At 40.8% G+C, this 15,766-nt stretch overlaps 1 protein-coding gene across 7 annotated transcripts in view; it reads left to right on the forward strand.

Moving 5' to 3' along the window:
• Positions 1–375: 375 nt before the first annotated feature.
• Positions 376–15,766, forward strand: part of FNBP4 (formin binding protein 4) — a 39,142-nt gene continuing 23,751 nt past the window's right edge. For 3 of the 7 annotated variants that reach the window (XR_013829488.1, XR_013829489.1, XM_079929740.1), the window contains exons 1-8: positions 378–664; positions 1,656–1,745; positions 7,547–7,683; positions 8,207–8,390; positions 9,003–9,150; positions 9,256–9,376; positions 10,841–11,176; positions 12,235–12,445. Coding sequence is in view for 3 of the 7 variants with exons in the window: in XM_079929740.1 (XP_079785866.1) it covers positions 433–664; positions 1,656–1,745; positions 7,547–7,683; positions 8,207–8,390; positions 9,003–9,150; positions 9,256–9,376; positions 10,841–11,176; positions 12,235–12,445 (1,459 nt within the window). In the remaining 4 variants the exon portion in view is untranslated. Of the gene's footprint in view, positions 665–1,655; positions 1,746–7,546; positions 7,684–8,206; positions 8,391–9,002; positions 9,151–9,255; positions 9,377–10,840; positions 11,177–12,234; positions 12,446–14,433; positions 14,477–15,766 lie in introns of all 7 variants that reach the window. The other 4 variants (XR_013829486.1, XM_079929738.1, XR_013829487.1 and 1 more) reach the window with 3 other exon arrangements.

Here is a 15,766-nt window from a genome sequence, read left to right on the forward strand (position 1 = left end):
GGACGACAAACGACAAGAAACACATAGGCAAGAACGGGTACAAAATGGAGGACAACACGGTAGAGAATAGACTCCGCAAAAACCGCATGGGTGGAGCCTGACGTAATTGGAAGCAAGTCTAAACTCACATCCTTCCGTACTATTCGCTTGACTCTGACCCTTTTTCCTTGTCCATTGGCTACCGGGTTCTTCAATGTGTCAAAACAGCCAATCGTCTAGCCCCGTGGGTAAAGTCCTCCTTCCCCCCCCCGGGGGAGGAGCCAGAAGAGTGTACGGGGCCCAAGGCGCTTGCGCGGGCGCACGCTCCGCCGGTTAAAAGCGGATCCTTCTAGGAGGCGGTGTCGCAGTGTATGAATATTGATTACGTAGCGTCGCGCCGAACGCCCGCCCCTCTAGGTTGCCCGACGCTCGCAGCTCGCGTTCGGGCTCGCGATGGGGAAGAAGTCCCGGGCGGTACCCGGCCGTAGGCCTATCCTGCAGCTCTCTCCGCCAGGTCCGCGGAGCAGCACGCCGGGACGGGACCCAGATCCGGAACCCGACACCGAGCCGGACTCGGCGGCGGCGGCGGCGGCGGCGGCGGCGCCCAGCCAGCCAGCCCCGGCGACGCCGACGACAACGACCGCGGTCACTGCCGCCGCGGCGCCGGACGACTCACCTTCAGAAGGTAAGCGTGCGCGAGGGGCCGCGGCGCCTAGGTGGGGCGTCCGAAACTCGAGCTCGGGGCTCGCGGCCTAGGCCTCTCGGGCGAGTCCTAGGAGGAAGAGAAACCCGGGCGGGCGGCGTCCGCAGCCGAGGCCTGTTGCGTGCGGCCTCCGGTGAGGACGGCTGTGAGCCCAAAGCTGCGGAAGGGGCGGCGGAGCCGTGTGCGCCCGGCCGGAGCCGACCCAGAGGCGCCATCATTGGTGCAGGGATTGGCCCAGGCGCCCAGTCTGCTCAACGTCTATTCTTGGCTTTGAATAACTTACGGGGTAAATGTGAGAGTGTGCGTTTCCGCGTCCTAGGTTTGGTGACCGTGGAACCTGCCGTTTCCTACACGGCATCGGCTTTTCCTTTTCGTTTTTGTTGAAATTGAGAGAGACCCTTTAGAAGTGAGCATACCATTTTTATTACGCCAGCTAAAATGTAAGTAATTCCTAGTTGGCAGGTTTCCCAAAAATCCCTGGAGAGGTGGTGTTTGTGGGTTCCCAAGTACTTGTGTTTATCCCTAGAATGGTACTTGGGTTAAGAATAACCGGACTGGGCTATACTGCAGGGGCCAGACGCCGGAAAAGCCCCGACCATTTCAGGTTTAAAAAACAAAAAAAAATCACGTTGGGTGGCTCTTGCGAAAAAAATGCTCTAGTTGTGCTTTTCGTAAAAGCCTTCTGGTAGCCTGGAGAAGATTTATTCTGTGTGTGTGTTTTAACTTTGGATTATTTCAGATGTAATTTTTATATACGGTGTTTAAATTCTTAATGTTAAAGCCACTAGGCGGATGGAAGATTCTAGTTATACTGGTTTTCTTTATTTGGGTTAGTGATGAGTTACAGCTACCCTGTTTTTAAATTGATGAAATCTAGACTTGAGAAGTCACAGATTGTTTTGTCACCTGTATAGTTTTTTCTGTGTTCCGTCGTCTGACTGTAGTTTTCTTTTGTTTGCTTTTTTAAATTCAGATGAACAGGAGGTGGTGGTGGAGGTTCCTAGAGTTCAGAATCCTCCCAAACCAGTCATGACCACCAGGCCCACTGCCGTTAAAGCAACAGGTATAGTTTTTTTTTTTCATCTTTTCTACATTAGGATCAAACCGTGTTTGTATATAGTGTTTTGATGAATGTTTCAGTGTTGCTAATTTATATTCCTCCCATAAAATGGAAATTTTAAATCTTTGTGAGGGCTTGTTGGTATATATACTTTAACCAATGTAAAAGAAATTTTATTTATTTATTTATTTATGGCTGCGTTGGGTCTTCATTGCTGCGCACGGGCTTTCTCTAGCTGCAGGGAGCGGGGGCTCCTCTTCGTTGTGGTGCACAGGCCTCTCACTGCGGTGCCTTCTCTTGTTGCGGAGCACGGGCTCTAGGCACGCGGGCTTCGGTAGTTGTGGTGCGTGGGCTCTAGAGCGCAGGCTCAGTAGTTGTGGCACACGGGCTTAGTTGCTCTGCGGCATGTGGGATCTTCCCAGACCGGGACTGAAACCCATGTCCCCTGCATTGGCAGGCGGATTCTTAACCGCTGCGACACCAGGGAAGTCCCTTAACCAATGTAAAATTTGCTGTTCCCTTTTCTCTGTACCCAAATTACTTTGTACTACTTTTTCTACTGATGCTATTTTGTAACTAGTTTTCTAGCTCCCCATTATCTTGGCATTCTTTAGGGACACCAACAGTGTCTTTTCATTGTGTTATTTCTCTAACACACAGCTTTGATTGGTACCTAGCAAATGTTTGTGCAGCTGAAAATTGCTCTTATTGATTATTTTTTAAGCATGAAGGAATATTTGCAGTGATGGTTTTGTAGACAAACCTGGGTTCAAATCACCACTCTAGCATTCATACTAAAACCTCAGGACATCATTTATCTGTAAAATAGATCTTACAGCCCTAAGTTATTTTGATGATTAAATTGAACAATATATATAAGTTTCTAACACAGCAAGTGCCAAGAATGTTAGTTTTCTCTACTCTTTATGTATCTTGAAAGATTAAAGTATGTTTTGATACTAAATATTCTATAATTGGTAGTAATTTTATTCTTCTGAATTTGCAGGACTTTTTGTACTATGTGACACCTGAAATAATAGATGCTTGTTCCCCCCTACCCCGTATTTGCCACTTAAAAAAAAAGTATGGGTTGGAAAAGGTAAAACCACATTGTGAGAGAAATTCCAGAACTAGGAAATAGCATTTTGTATTTGTAAACTACATATATTATTTCATTTGGGTCTTCTAAGGATTATGTGCAATGGATAGAATTTAAATGTTCTACGAGAAATTTCCTTGGTTGCAGTGTCAGTCAGCACTTCAGACCTTTATGTGCCTTGTGAACAGAACTGTTTTCATTCTGTTCAGCTTCATCCTGCGGCGTAAGAATATATCAGCTTTACACTCCATCCCTCCCCACTGCCGTTGGCAACCACAGGTCTGTTCTCTATGTCAGTGAGTCTGTTTCTGTTTCATAGGTAGGTTCATTTGTGTCATATTTTGGATTCCACATATAGGTGATATCATGTAGTGTTTGTCTCTTTCTGACTTGCTTCACTTAGTATGATGGTCTCTAGTTCCGTCCATGTTGCTGCAAATGGCATTATTTCTTTTTTTTTTTTTTTTTTTTTTTATTGCGGTGCGCGGGCCCCTCACCGCTGCGGCTTTTCCCGTCGCGGAGCACAGGCTCCGGGTGCACGGGCCCGGCGGCCATGGCTCATGGGCCCAGCCGCTCTGTGGCATGCGGCATCCTCCTGGACCGGGGCGGGAACCTGCGTCCCCTTCATCGGCGGGCGGACCCTCTACCACTGCGCCACCAGGGAAGCCCCTTTTTTTTTTTTTTTTTTTTTTAAATAGCTGAGTGGTATTGCATTGTATATATGTGCCACATTTTCTTTATCCATTCTTCTGTCAGTGGACATTTAGGTTTTTCAGATATTCTGTTTCTTCTTGACTCAGTTTTGGTTATTTGCATCTTTCTAGAAATTTGTCTATTTTAACAAAGTTGTCTATTTGTCGCTATAATTAGTTCAGAATATTCTCTCATAATCTGTAAGGTCAGTTATGAAGTCCATTCTTTAATTTCTGGCTTTGGTAATTTGTGTCTTGTCTCTTATTTTTTTTGGTTAATATAGCTAAGTTTTGTCAATTTTGTTGGCCTTTTCCTAGCATCAAATTTGGTTTCGTTGATTATCTCTATTAATTTTTTTGTGTCATTGATTTCTGCTTTTAATATTTATCATTTCTTTCCTTCTATTTGCTTTATAATTGTTTGCTCATTTTTTTCTAGTTTCCTATGGTGAACGCTTCAGTTGTTGGGTTGAGATACCTTTTTTCTTTTTTGACTTAAGGCAATAAATTCTCCTCTAAGCAAAAAAAAAGAAAAAAAAGAATATATCAGCTTTATTCATTTCTTACTTACTAGTTGGTATGCGCATAGGAAAAAGTTTAACGAAAACAAAAGGGAAGCAATTTTCCATTATTATTTGCATGGCTTTGTGAAACTGTAGATACTCAAGAATTGATATATATATGTATATATTTTTAAAATTAATTTATTTTATTTATTTTTGGCTGCGTTGGGTCTTCGTTGCTGTACCCGGGCTTTCTGTAGTTGTGGCGAGCGGGGGCTACTCTTTGTTGCAGTACACGGGCTTCTCATTGCAGTGGCTTCTCTTCTGATGCATGGGCTCTAGAGCGCAGGCTCAGTAGTTGTGGCGTACGGGCTTAGTTGCTCCACGGCACGTGGGATCTTCCCGGACCAGGGGTTGAACCCGTGTTCCCTGCATTGGCAGATGGATTCTTAACCACTGCGCCACCAGGGAATCCCTTGATATATTTTTTTAAAGATGATTTTAGTTAAAGAATTTACTTTTATCACTATAAACATGCTGAATTTCTTTGCACAAAAATGAAATTTTAAGTTATTAAAATATGCTTTTATAATATAGTAGAGAAGCATATGTAGTATTTTTATGCTAACAGATATTATGGTAAATGCATGTGAAATTATCTAAGGGAAAATTTAGAATAAGTTCTGTTAAATTAGGCCAACAGACTACCATGATAGTCAACAGTATTTAAGCATCTTCTAGAAAAGGGTATTTAATGTGGTTCCATAGATGAGTGTCAGACATCTGTGAATCCCCTGAAATTGCACACTCAAGTGTGTCTTCCTGAGAGAAGGTCCACAGCTTTTATCATTTTGATTGTTAATAGCTTTCTGTGACCAAAAGAGTTAAAAATCACTGTTCAGTGTTATGAGGAAATAGTTTCTAAGGGACATAAGGCACAGTTACTGTTTGAAGCTTATCAGGAAAGTAAAGTATATATCTAAGAAATAAATAATTTACTGCCTGATATCATTAGTTAATTTGCAAATTGTGTGGCACCATCCATTAGAGGTAAGCATATTGAGGTTTGAGGAGTCAGTACTCCTCAAAAAAGACTGCTAAGGACTGGCTCTGAAGATTGGCCTTGTTTCCTCTGGCTTCATTTAGCAACAGCTTCTCAGTAGTAGTCTAGAAGCCTGGTCCTGTGAAGCTTTTGGCTTTCTAAGATTATGCAATTTTGTATAGTATTGTGAGGTTTTTTTTTAGTGTTATTCTAAATGCATGCCTGTTTTTATTAATGTATAGAATAAATTTTCAGAGATGTAATTAGAACTTGTTTCATGACTTGATTTTATCTTTTATTCCTTTAGAGTTACCTTTTGTCCCCTTAACATCATTTTATGTAATCCCATAATGGTCTGATTAATCATAAAGTGATATTGCGTCTGGCACTATGCTGGAATTCGCTTTTCCCGTCCCCTGTTTGAGAGCATTTGAGTTGTTTACAGTTTTTGGTTATTTAAATGAGGCTCTTAAAAGCTTTGTGCAAAACAATTTTTGTAATTATTTCTTAGGGTTATATTCTCAGAGATGAGATTATCTAGCTATAAGAAACTTTGAGAGTTTTGTAGTTCTTGGTATATGTTACCAGATTGTTCTTAAATATTGTATCAGTTTATGGTGTCGCTAACAGTATTAAGTATGTGTCTTTCCCCCAAATGCTGCGTTTAATCGTTTTCATTTACTTTGCTATTTAATTGTCATTATGTTATCAGGAGTTTGGAAGAGGTTTTAAGTGTGTAATATGAAAAGCTCTGAGTTGAAGAGAAAAAGACTAGGTGGAGCCTTGGCTAAACCTTTTTTTAAAAAATAAATTTATTTATTTTATTTATTTATTTTTGGCTGCATTGGGTCTTCGTTGCTGCCCGCTGTCTTTCTCTAGTTGCGGGGAGCGGGGGGCTACGCTTTGTTGCGGTGCGCTGGCTTCTGACTGCGGTGGCTTCTCTTGTTGCAGAGCACGGGCTCTAGGCGCACAGGCCCAGTAGTTGTGGCACACAGGCTTAGTTGCTCTGCGGCGTGTGGGATCTTCCCGGACCAGGGTTTGAACCCGGGTCCCCTGCATTGGCAGGCGGATTCTTAACCACTGCGCCACCAGGGAAGCCCTTGGCTAAACCTATTGCCCTAGAGACCCACTCGGAGCCTGGGGAATTACCCCTGCTTGGGAATTTTGTAGTCAAAATTCCACACGGCTCACCTGGTTGGAACCTTTTACCAAAAGATACAGAATTAAAGAACTAAGGCCAGTGATTATTGTCTCTCAACTAAGAAGTGTGTTTATATAAAAATATAAATTTCCCATCCTCCGCCTTCCCTGAAAAACTCATCAGTGCTAAATACTAAAATGCAGATTTTTTCTGTACAGAAATGTCTTATGTAGTTCTATCTTTATCTCTTGTTCAGAAAATGTGGAAACTTGACTGGTATGACCCCACCCCCAAAATGAGATATAATATATTTGGTAACTGGAAAATGGAGATACTGTGAAATATCCATTTAAGAATCTTCCTAATCAGTTTAAAATAATATTTTGGAAATTGATAGTGTAACGACTTAGCTATATACTAAAAAAATAATGAAGGTGAAATTTATGTGGCTAAAACAATGAATGTGAACTTTTGTATGATAAATGAAGCAATTTGTGTTCATGTTTAGGTGAATCCATGAATTTGTTTACAGAATTATGACAGAGAAAACTAGGTTTTACCTCCTGATAAATCTGTTCAGTTACCAAGGCACTGGAAAATTTAGTCTTATTAATAGCTGCACAGTCTAGCTAGACTTAAATATTTCATATACCTATTATAATAAAATGATATATGAAGAGGGTATATATGCTCACTTAATTGTAACATTAGAGTAGCCATAGGTGATACAAAAGGAAATGGCATAAGCATTGATCAACTAGTAAAAAAGTGTATAATTTCAGTTTTTTTTTAAGAAGGAAATTGCATTGCAGCATCACAGAGGCCATACCTAATACCATTTGAGTGGGAATTTTGGTTTTAGCTGGGTTTTTGTTTAGCTGGGTATTTGTTGCTAACCTAGCATGTTAGGTTCTGTTTTAATTTGTCACTTCTTTTTTGAGGAAAAAAAATCATTGAAAAAGAGCTTTGTTTTTCACTTTGAAAATCTCCTTGTTTCATTTACTAAACCCTAATTGGTTTACTTGTTTGAGATGGACACGTAAAACAACAAATTCTAAAATCAGGATATACTATGTGTTATTTTGACAGAGGGAGTATGAGGTTGAATAATTGAGCATATATTTTGAAAAGGATGTCAAGTTGCTATGCAGATTGATTTTATTAGCTCTAAGTGCATAGTCAGTTTGTACCTCTTTTTGGTAGTTCATTGAAGACTTTTTTGAGGTTCTACAAGTAAACTAAATGGCTAAAGAATCATATTTTCTCTTGGATACTTCCTAGGACTTTTTGACATTGTTATAAACGTTGCTTACCTTTTTGTTTCCAGGAGGTCTGTGCTTACTTGGTGCATATGCTGACAGTGATGATGAAGAGAGTGATGTTTCAGAAAAACCAGCACAGTCTAAGGAAGCAAATGGAAACCAGTCAGCTGATATTGATAGTACATTGGCCAACTTCCTAGCGGTTAGTGGTGTTTTTGTTTGGGTTTTTAGTTATTGAACACTTTGGGATCGGAATTCAAGTGGTTAGCCTACTTGTCAATCTATGTCTGTCTCTCCTTTTTTTTTAGTCTCTCCCCATCTCCTCTTTTTGTGACAGTTGTAATGAGAAAAATGGGGAAGAGGAGGGTTTTTTTTGTTTTGTTTTGTTTTGTTTTTTCAGTATGCGGGCCTCTCACTGTTGTGGCCTCTCCCATTGCTCCGGACACGCAGGCTCAGCGGCCATGGCTCACGGGCCCAGCCACTCCGCAGCATGTGGGACCTTCCCGGACCGGGGCGCGAACCCGTGTCCCCTGCATCGCCAGGCGGACTCTCAACCACTGCGCCACCAGGGAAGCCCAAGAGGAGGGTTTTGACTTGGGAAGCTGAGACTTAAGCTTCTCAAGTCAAAACCCTGTGTGTGTGGGATTTTTTTTTTTTTTTTTAAGTGATGGCCATTTTTCTGGTTTAATGTGATTAATGAGTTTGTCACTATTTTCATTCTAAAGGAGATTGATGCTATAACAGCTCCTCAGCCTGTAGCTCCTGTAGGAGCTTCTGCTCCACCTCCAACTCCACCTCGGCCAGAGCCAAAGGAATCAACATCTGCCCTTTCTTCCACTACCCCAAATGGGACAGACTCAACCCAGACTGCAGGGTGGCAGTATGATACTCAGTGTTCACTGGCAGGAGGTAAACTTGATCCTTTGAGTTTTAAAGAAATCTAAAGTGTAGTTCTTAAAGGTGTTCTAGGCATTGAGGTTCCCAAAGGTGAAAGCCTGTGTGCTTTAGCCCCAGACTTTAGAATTCTGGTTTCTTAAATACAGTATTTAGAAAATGAGAACGGCTAGGGTATATTTTTGTCTACTGAAAGATAATTGTTTGCCTTTTAACCAGTAGCAGATTATGCTCGGTAAATAGTAAAAGCCATTATTTTAAAAAGTATTTTGGGGTTCAGAATACATTTTTCAACTATCAAACTGCTTTTTTAAACCATGTTTGCAAAGATGACTGAGGAGGGGGGAGTGGCCCCCCCAGGGAACATTTGACAGTGTTTGGATTTCTGGCTGTCAGTCACAGCAGAGGGTGGTAGTGGGTGGTGAGAGGAGGGTTTACTGCATCGACTGGGGAGAGGCAAGGATGCTGGTGAACACTACATCGGACTGCCTCCACAACAGAGAAGTGCCCTGCCCAGTTGTTAACAGTGCTGTGTTAGGTTGTTATAGCTTTAGAGTTGACTTGAGATAGAAGGTCAGAATTGTGTGGGAATATGTGCTTCTTAAAATTTGTTTCATTTTCTTCTAGTTGGAATTGAGATGGGAGATTGGCAGGAGGTCTGGGATGAGAACACAGGATGCTATTATTATTGGAACACACAAACAAATGAAGTGACTTGGGAATTACCCCAGTATCTTGCCACCCAGGTGCAGGGATTACAACATTACCAGCCCAGGTAAGAATAGACTTGGAAAAAAAAGTTACTAGAAGGAAATCAGAGTATTATCTTTTGCTGATAATATTTGCCTTCTGTTTCTCTTGCTAAGTATATTTTTTTTAGTTCCGTAACAGGTGCTGAAGCTAGTTTTGTGGTAAATACAGACATGTATACTAAGGAGAAAAATATTTCAGTTTCCAGTAGTAAAAGTGCACCAGTCATAACCAAGCGAGAAGTTAAAAAGGTCAGTGTTACAACTTACCTCATCTGCTTATTTTCACATCTAAAGAACTTGAATGTTACTCTGTCACAGGTATATAAGCCTTCTGTTAGTATTTTACAGCATAGATGTGAAACAGTATAAATTTTGTGTCTTAAAGTTTTACATAATCTGTGTCTGTTTATTATATGGCATTTAGAGCAGTTACCCAGTTCAGTGGTGCTTTTGGAGCTTTAGGGTGCAATAGAGGCTCCTTGAGTCATTGTGAAGGACATGGGAGCAGCCAAGCAGGCAACGCTTCGGGTCCCCTTCTCTGCTTCAGAATAGTTGTATTTTGGGATTCCACCTTTTTTTTTTTTTTAATATAAAGATTGGCTACCTTAAAAACTGCTACTAATAAAACTTGACCATTTTTATAATCTCATCAGTAAGAAAAGTAAGTTGTACTCTACAGAGAGAATGTGTTGAATTTTAATTTATCTTGAATTTTTGAATGATGACGGAGTTGTATCAAAAAATGCTTTTACAGGGCTTCCCTGGTGGCGCAGTGGTTGAGAGTCCGCCTGCCGATGCAGGGGACACGGACGGGTTCGCGCCCCGGTCCGGTAAGATCCCACATGCCGTGGAGCGGCTGGGCCCGTGAGCCATGGCTGCTGAGCCTGCGCGTCCGGAGCCTGTGCCCTGCAATGGGAGAGGCCACAACAGTGAGAGGCCCGCGTACCGCAAAAAAAAAAAAATGCTTTTACAGAATAAGTTCACCTTTACACCTGTAAGAGGGAGGTAGAATAAATATCCCAGTGGAGGAGGTAGACACTTTAAATGAAATCACACATTTCATTTTAGAAATATTTCACTTTCCTCTGAATCACCTTCACAGCATATTTGTGAAGTTATCTCATCATACAGAAGAGGAAGGTGAAGATTTATCCAGTCATGTGTTAAACTGGCAAGATTCTGATCTTATTTAAATCTGCCTCTGTTTCTTACTAGTCTGCCTTTTGATGTACAGAGAATAGAAGCAAAGATATGTTTGAGTCCCACCCAGAACTGTAATACTGCCTTCCTAAAGTAGCAGTGTTTCCATTATACATGTGTAAAGAAAATGGTACAAACATATACACTAATCTGATGGGAGTCAGTGGTTTTTAAGAATATCCAGTGACTGAAAATTATTTTTATTTTTATTTATTTATTTATTTATTTTTGTGTTGCGCGGGCCTCTCACTGTTGTGGCCTCTCGCGTTGCGGAGCACAGGCTCCGGACGTGCAGGCTCAGCGGCCATGGCTCACGGGCCCAGCCGCTCCGCGGCATGTGGGATCTTCCCGGACCGGGGCACGAACCCGTGTTCCCTGCATCGGCAGGCGGACTCTCAACCACTGCACCACCAGGGAAGCCCTATGGTCGTTTTTAACACGAACAATTAAATGTACTGTATATTTAGGTGAGATTTCTTTGAAAGTTAAGCAAAATTATTTTATTCTTTACAGGAAGTGAATGAAGGAATTCAAGCTCTCTCAAATAATGAGGAGGAGAAGAAAGGGGTGGCAGCATCACTGCTTGCTCCTTTGTTGCCTGAGGGAATAAAAGAGGAAGAAGAGAGATGGAGAAGAAAAGTAATTTGTAAAGAAGTAGAGCCAGTTTCAGAAGAGAAAGAAACAAGTACAACAGAAGAAGCAACAATAGTAAAGCCACAAGAAAGTCTATTGGACGGTGTGGAAGACCCTACTCAGGAGGATATTTGCAGTGTTGTTCAGTCTGGAGAAAGTGAAGAGGAAGAAGAACAAGATACCCTGGAGCTGGAGCTGGTTTTGGAAAGGAAAAAAGTAAGTGTTTGAAGTTCTGTTAGATGTATTTTCTTCCTTCGGAACTGTCATACTCTGGGATTGCTGTACTCAATTTACAGCCATCGTTGGGATTTTGTTTTTCTATCCTTTCACCTAGATATGCTTATGTAATAAAAACTTGAACTATGGAGTTGTAGTTCTTTTGGTCCCTGATGATGCTTTTGGTAGTTGACAACCAATAAAGACTAACGTTGTTATGATTTAAGGATAGATACAGTAAGTAATGTATATCTTTGGTTTAGCTTCTTAACAAACAAACATTGCGAATTCTTGTGATAATTTGGTTTTTAACCCAACAGTTAAAGTACAAGTTGACTTCCAGTGATCACCTGTGGTATTGTGTGTATAGTTAAGTGGACCTTATGGGAATTCCCTAGCAGTCCAGTGGTTAGGACTTGGCGCTTTCACTGCCTGGGCCTGGGTTCCATCCCTGGTCAGGGAACTGAAATTCCACAGACTTCTATGCGGCCAAAAAAAAAAAAGGAAAAAGAAAAGTGGGCCTTGTGGGAAGATAACAGGAGAGTTTAAGAGGAACCCATTATTTCATGTGCTTTCCTTCTAAGATAAATGGTCCACAGGAAACTTTCTGATTGAGAAGTTGATTTTTACTTATTTTCTGCCCTGATTTTTCTTGGAACAGTTTTATCTACTGCTGCCTTGAGTATATACGAAGCAAAGTCTTAACAGGTGTTATAGCAGTAAATCACTTTGAAGCTTCCCGCTTTTGAAAAATTTGAAGCTATGGAGAGGGACCAGCGAAAGTTGAGCTTTATCCTTTGTGTATATATGTATTAGAAAATTTGTTCATGGATCTTTAGAACCTATACCCTTTAAATCAGTATTTGTTAACTGTAATCATGAGTAAACATTTATTGAGTAACAGTAGAATTTGGAGCATAATGATCAATCCTGATGGAAAAATGTATTAAAAAATACTTATTGTCCTCAAAGGATTTAAATTCCAAAAGCACATGGCTGTCATTCTTGGTACTCACACAGATAAATGTTGGTAAACAGTTAATTCCTGTTCGTCGTAGGCAGAGCTGCGAGCCTTGGAGGAAGGAGATGGTAGTGTGTCAGGGTCTAGTCCGTGTTCTGATATCAGCCAGCCAGCATCTCAAGATGGAATGCGTAGACTTATGTCTAAAAGAGGAAAATGGAAGATGTTTGTTCGAGCTACCAGTCCAGAATCTACCAGCCGGAGTTCTAGCAAAACTGGACGAGAGACTCCAGAAAATGGAGAAATTGGTAATTTGTGCTTTAATTAAACTTGAGAGTTGAAAGATGTAGAGGAGAAATCCCTCTTACCCTTTTCTGTTTTCTCTTCAGCAAATAGAAGGATATAGCACTTTTACCCTTTTAGGAAATGCGGGGAAGGAAACTTCTGCCTTTTCCTGCTCCACCTCTGGTGGAGCGGTAAGAAATTGAGAGGCTAGAATCCATCGGGCTGTGTATTCATTACTGATTCAGGATAACTTCTCCCTCAAAAACAAAAAAATGAGATTGGGTCTCTCCCTCCCTTTTCTTTTTATCACTCACTACGGTAATTGTCGTGATAATCTGCATAAAGACCGTGGATTCTCTTTACCTCTCTATTACCAGTTGGTAAACACGGCAGGCAAGGCCCACCTCTGGCAAACCCAGCCTCATTTTCCCTCTCTGTGTACAAGTTGTCCAGCCTTTGGTTGGGTGTGTAGATAGTCTGGTACTGTCATGAGGACCCAAGTCATCATCAGGGTAATATAGAGGAGAACCTGCTGCATTTTTGCAGTCTGTTACCAGAACTAACTAATTTTAATCACCAAACCTTAGTTGAATGTACCAAGCAGAAGGTACCTTATAGGTTACAGTTTAAAAATAACAAGTAAACAAAAACACAGGTAATAAATAAATGCAAACATCCTTGAATTTTTCTTTCTAATCAACCATATAGAAGAATATGAAGTAGAATTCTAAAAGTGCCCCTCCCCCCTTCGTCTTTTCACTGTTTTCGTGCCCTACCCTGAGGTCCGTTTTCTTTATTTTTTATCTACATATATTCTTCTAGACCTTTTCCTCTTTTTTTAGTATACGTTGGTGGTTTTGTGTGTGTGTGTGTGTAATGTGCATATGTAAATTTGTGTGTGTGTGTGTGTGTAATGTGCATATGTAAATTTTACCATAGGTGAGATTAACCATATGGATTGTCAGACATACTTTTTTGTTTAACAAGGTCTTGAAAATTGTTTTTAACTACTGAGTAGTATAGATGTCTTCATTTAACTCTTTGCCCATTGATGGACATCTGTGTCCTTGTTTCACTCTTAGAAGTAATATTACATTCATTTTATCCCAAAAAAGTATAAATATTAGCCATTCAAATATCCATGAAAAGAGTAGTGGATAAATTGTGATGTATTCTTCCAATTGAATACTAAGCAGCAGTAAAAAATGAATGATCCATTGCTATATGCAGTAACATGGATTAATGTCAGGAACAATAATGTTGAATTTAAAAAGCCACGGAAGAATGCATATGTTAGTGCTCCATGTATATAAGTTGAAAAATAAGCAGAAATATTGTGCTTAAAGATCTATCCATGATGAAAGTAGAGGCATTTACCAACACCATCAGGGTGTGTCTGGTGTGAACATGTTGGGGGAGAGGCACAGGGAGCTTCGAGGTGTTATTAATAGTCTTCTGTTAAGCTGGGTTGTAGTTACTTGAGTGCTCATGTTGTTTTTTAAATATACTCATTAGTTAATGATACTATGCAATTAAAATAATGCTGTAGTAAACATCTTGGTACATCTATCTTTATGCAGATTTTAGTACCATTATAGTATAGATTCCCAGTGGTATATTGCTGGGTCAAGGGGTATGTGCATTTTCATTTGATAGATCCTGCCTAACTGCCCTCCAAAATAATCAAGTCTTAGAGCTCTAGCAGTGCTTAAAATTGTTAAATTCTTAAACCTGCCATCAACTGTAAGATGTCTAATATACCAATGAACTATAAACTAGTAAGTGAGAGAGTAGAAAGATTTGGTTTTAGACAACATGAAAATGCAGAAGGAATATTAATGATCAAATAAAAAGAACAAGGCCATTGTATGAAAAGGTTAAGTACTTAATACAAAATTTTAGGCTAATGAAAGCTGTTGAGAGTGATACTAAAGTCACATTTCTTCTCTAGATCAAATATTAACCAGCGTTAAGAAAAGGTACTCAAATTTGTTTTTTTGTTTGTTTTTAGTCTGTGATCCTCCAGAGAGATGGATTTACATTGTATATGTTTGGTAAGCAGGTGTTAAGCAAACATAACAAAGAGTTCATATCTTTTAGTCCATTTAAGTTTGTGGTAAACCTACCTGTTCTTTTTTGGAGATTCCCACTACCAGCAGACAGCACCAACCAGAAGAGTAGGTAGGTCCAATAAAGGCTGTCTACAGGTGTTAACCAGTTCAGGAAGGGAGTTATTTGGTAGTTTAATATGCTGCTCTGGTCTTGAAAGCCTTTTTTTAAAAAATAAATTTATTTGTTTTTATTTTTCGGCTGCGTTGGGTCTTCATTGCTGCGCGTGGGCTTTCTTTCATTGCGGTGCACGGGCTTCTCATTGCAGTGGCTTCTCTTGTTGCAGAGCACGGGCTATAGGCACATGGGCTGCAGTAGTTGTGGCACGTGGGCTCAGTAGTTGTGGCTCGCGGACTCTAGAGGGCAGGCTCAGTAGTTGCGGCGCGCAGGCTTAGTTGTTCCGCAGCATGTGGGATCTTCACGGACCAGGGCTTGAACCCGTGTCCCCTGCGTTGGCAGGCGGATTCTTAACCACTGCACCACCAGGGAAGCCCTGAAAGCCTTTTTATCAAAACCCATTTGATAAAGAACCGTTAGATATTCTAGCTTTTGTAAATAATTGAAGCCATGATTTTCTGGAAGAGAAGATTAGAAAAGATTAATAGATGAAGGAGGAAGGGAAAGCAGAAACTTCTTGGTAATGTGGTAAAACAAAGTAAATCGTGTATATAGACACATTTTAAGAAAGGTGATTATAGGGGCTTCCCTGATGGTGCAGTGGTTAAGAATCTGCCTGCCAATGCAGGGGACGCAGGTTCGAGCCCTGCTCCGGGAAGATCCCACATGCCGTGGAACAACTAAGCCCGTGCGCCCCAACTGCTGAGCCTGCGTGCTGCCACTACAGAAGCCCGCAGTCCTAGAGCTCGTGCTCCACAACAAGAGAGGCCACCGCAATGAGAAGCCTGCACACCACAATGAAGAATGGCGCCCGCTCACCACAATTAGAGAAAGCCCGTGTGCAGCAATGAAGACCCAATGCAGCCAAAAATAAATAAATAAAATAAACTTATTTTAAAAAAAAGAAAGGTGATTATAAAGGATTAAATTTTTTGGTTCTTTAGAGACAGTAGGTTGATAAGTCACTAGGGCTTCCTTAACATGTAAGGAGAAAACAGGCAAAGGAGAGTACTAGTAACTTTCAGATATTTGCTACGGGGTAAGAAAATGTATTTGGGGCTCTATTAGTGTTGGTCCTTTTTTTTTTAATTTTATTTTTTTTATTGAAGTATAGTTGA

Source organism: Stenella coeruleoalba (genome assembly GCF_951394435.1).
Source record: "Stenella coeruleoalba genome assembly, chromosome: 8".
Classification (NCBI taxonomy): Eukaryota; Metazoa; Chordata; class Mammalia; order Artiodactyla; family Delphinidae; genus Stenella; species Stenella coeruleoalba.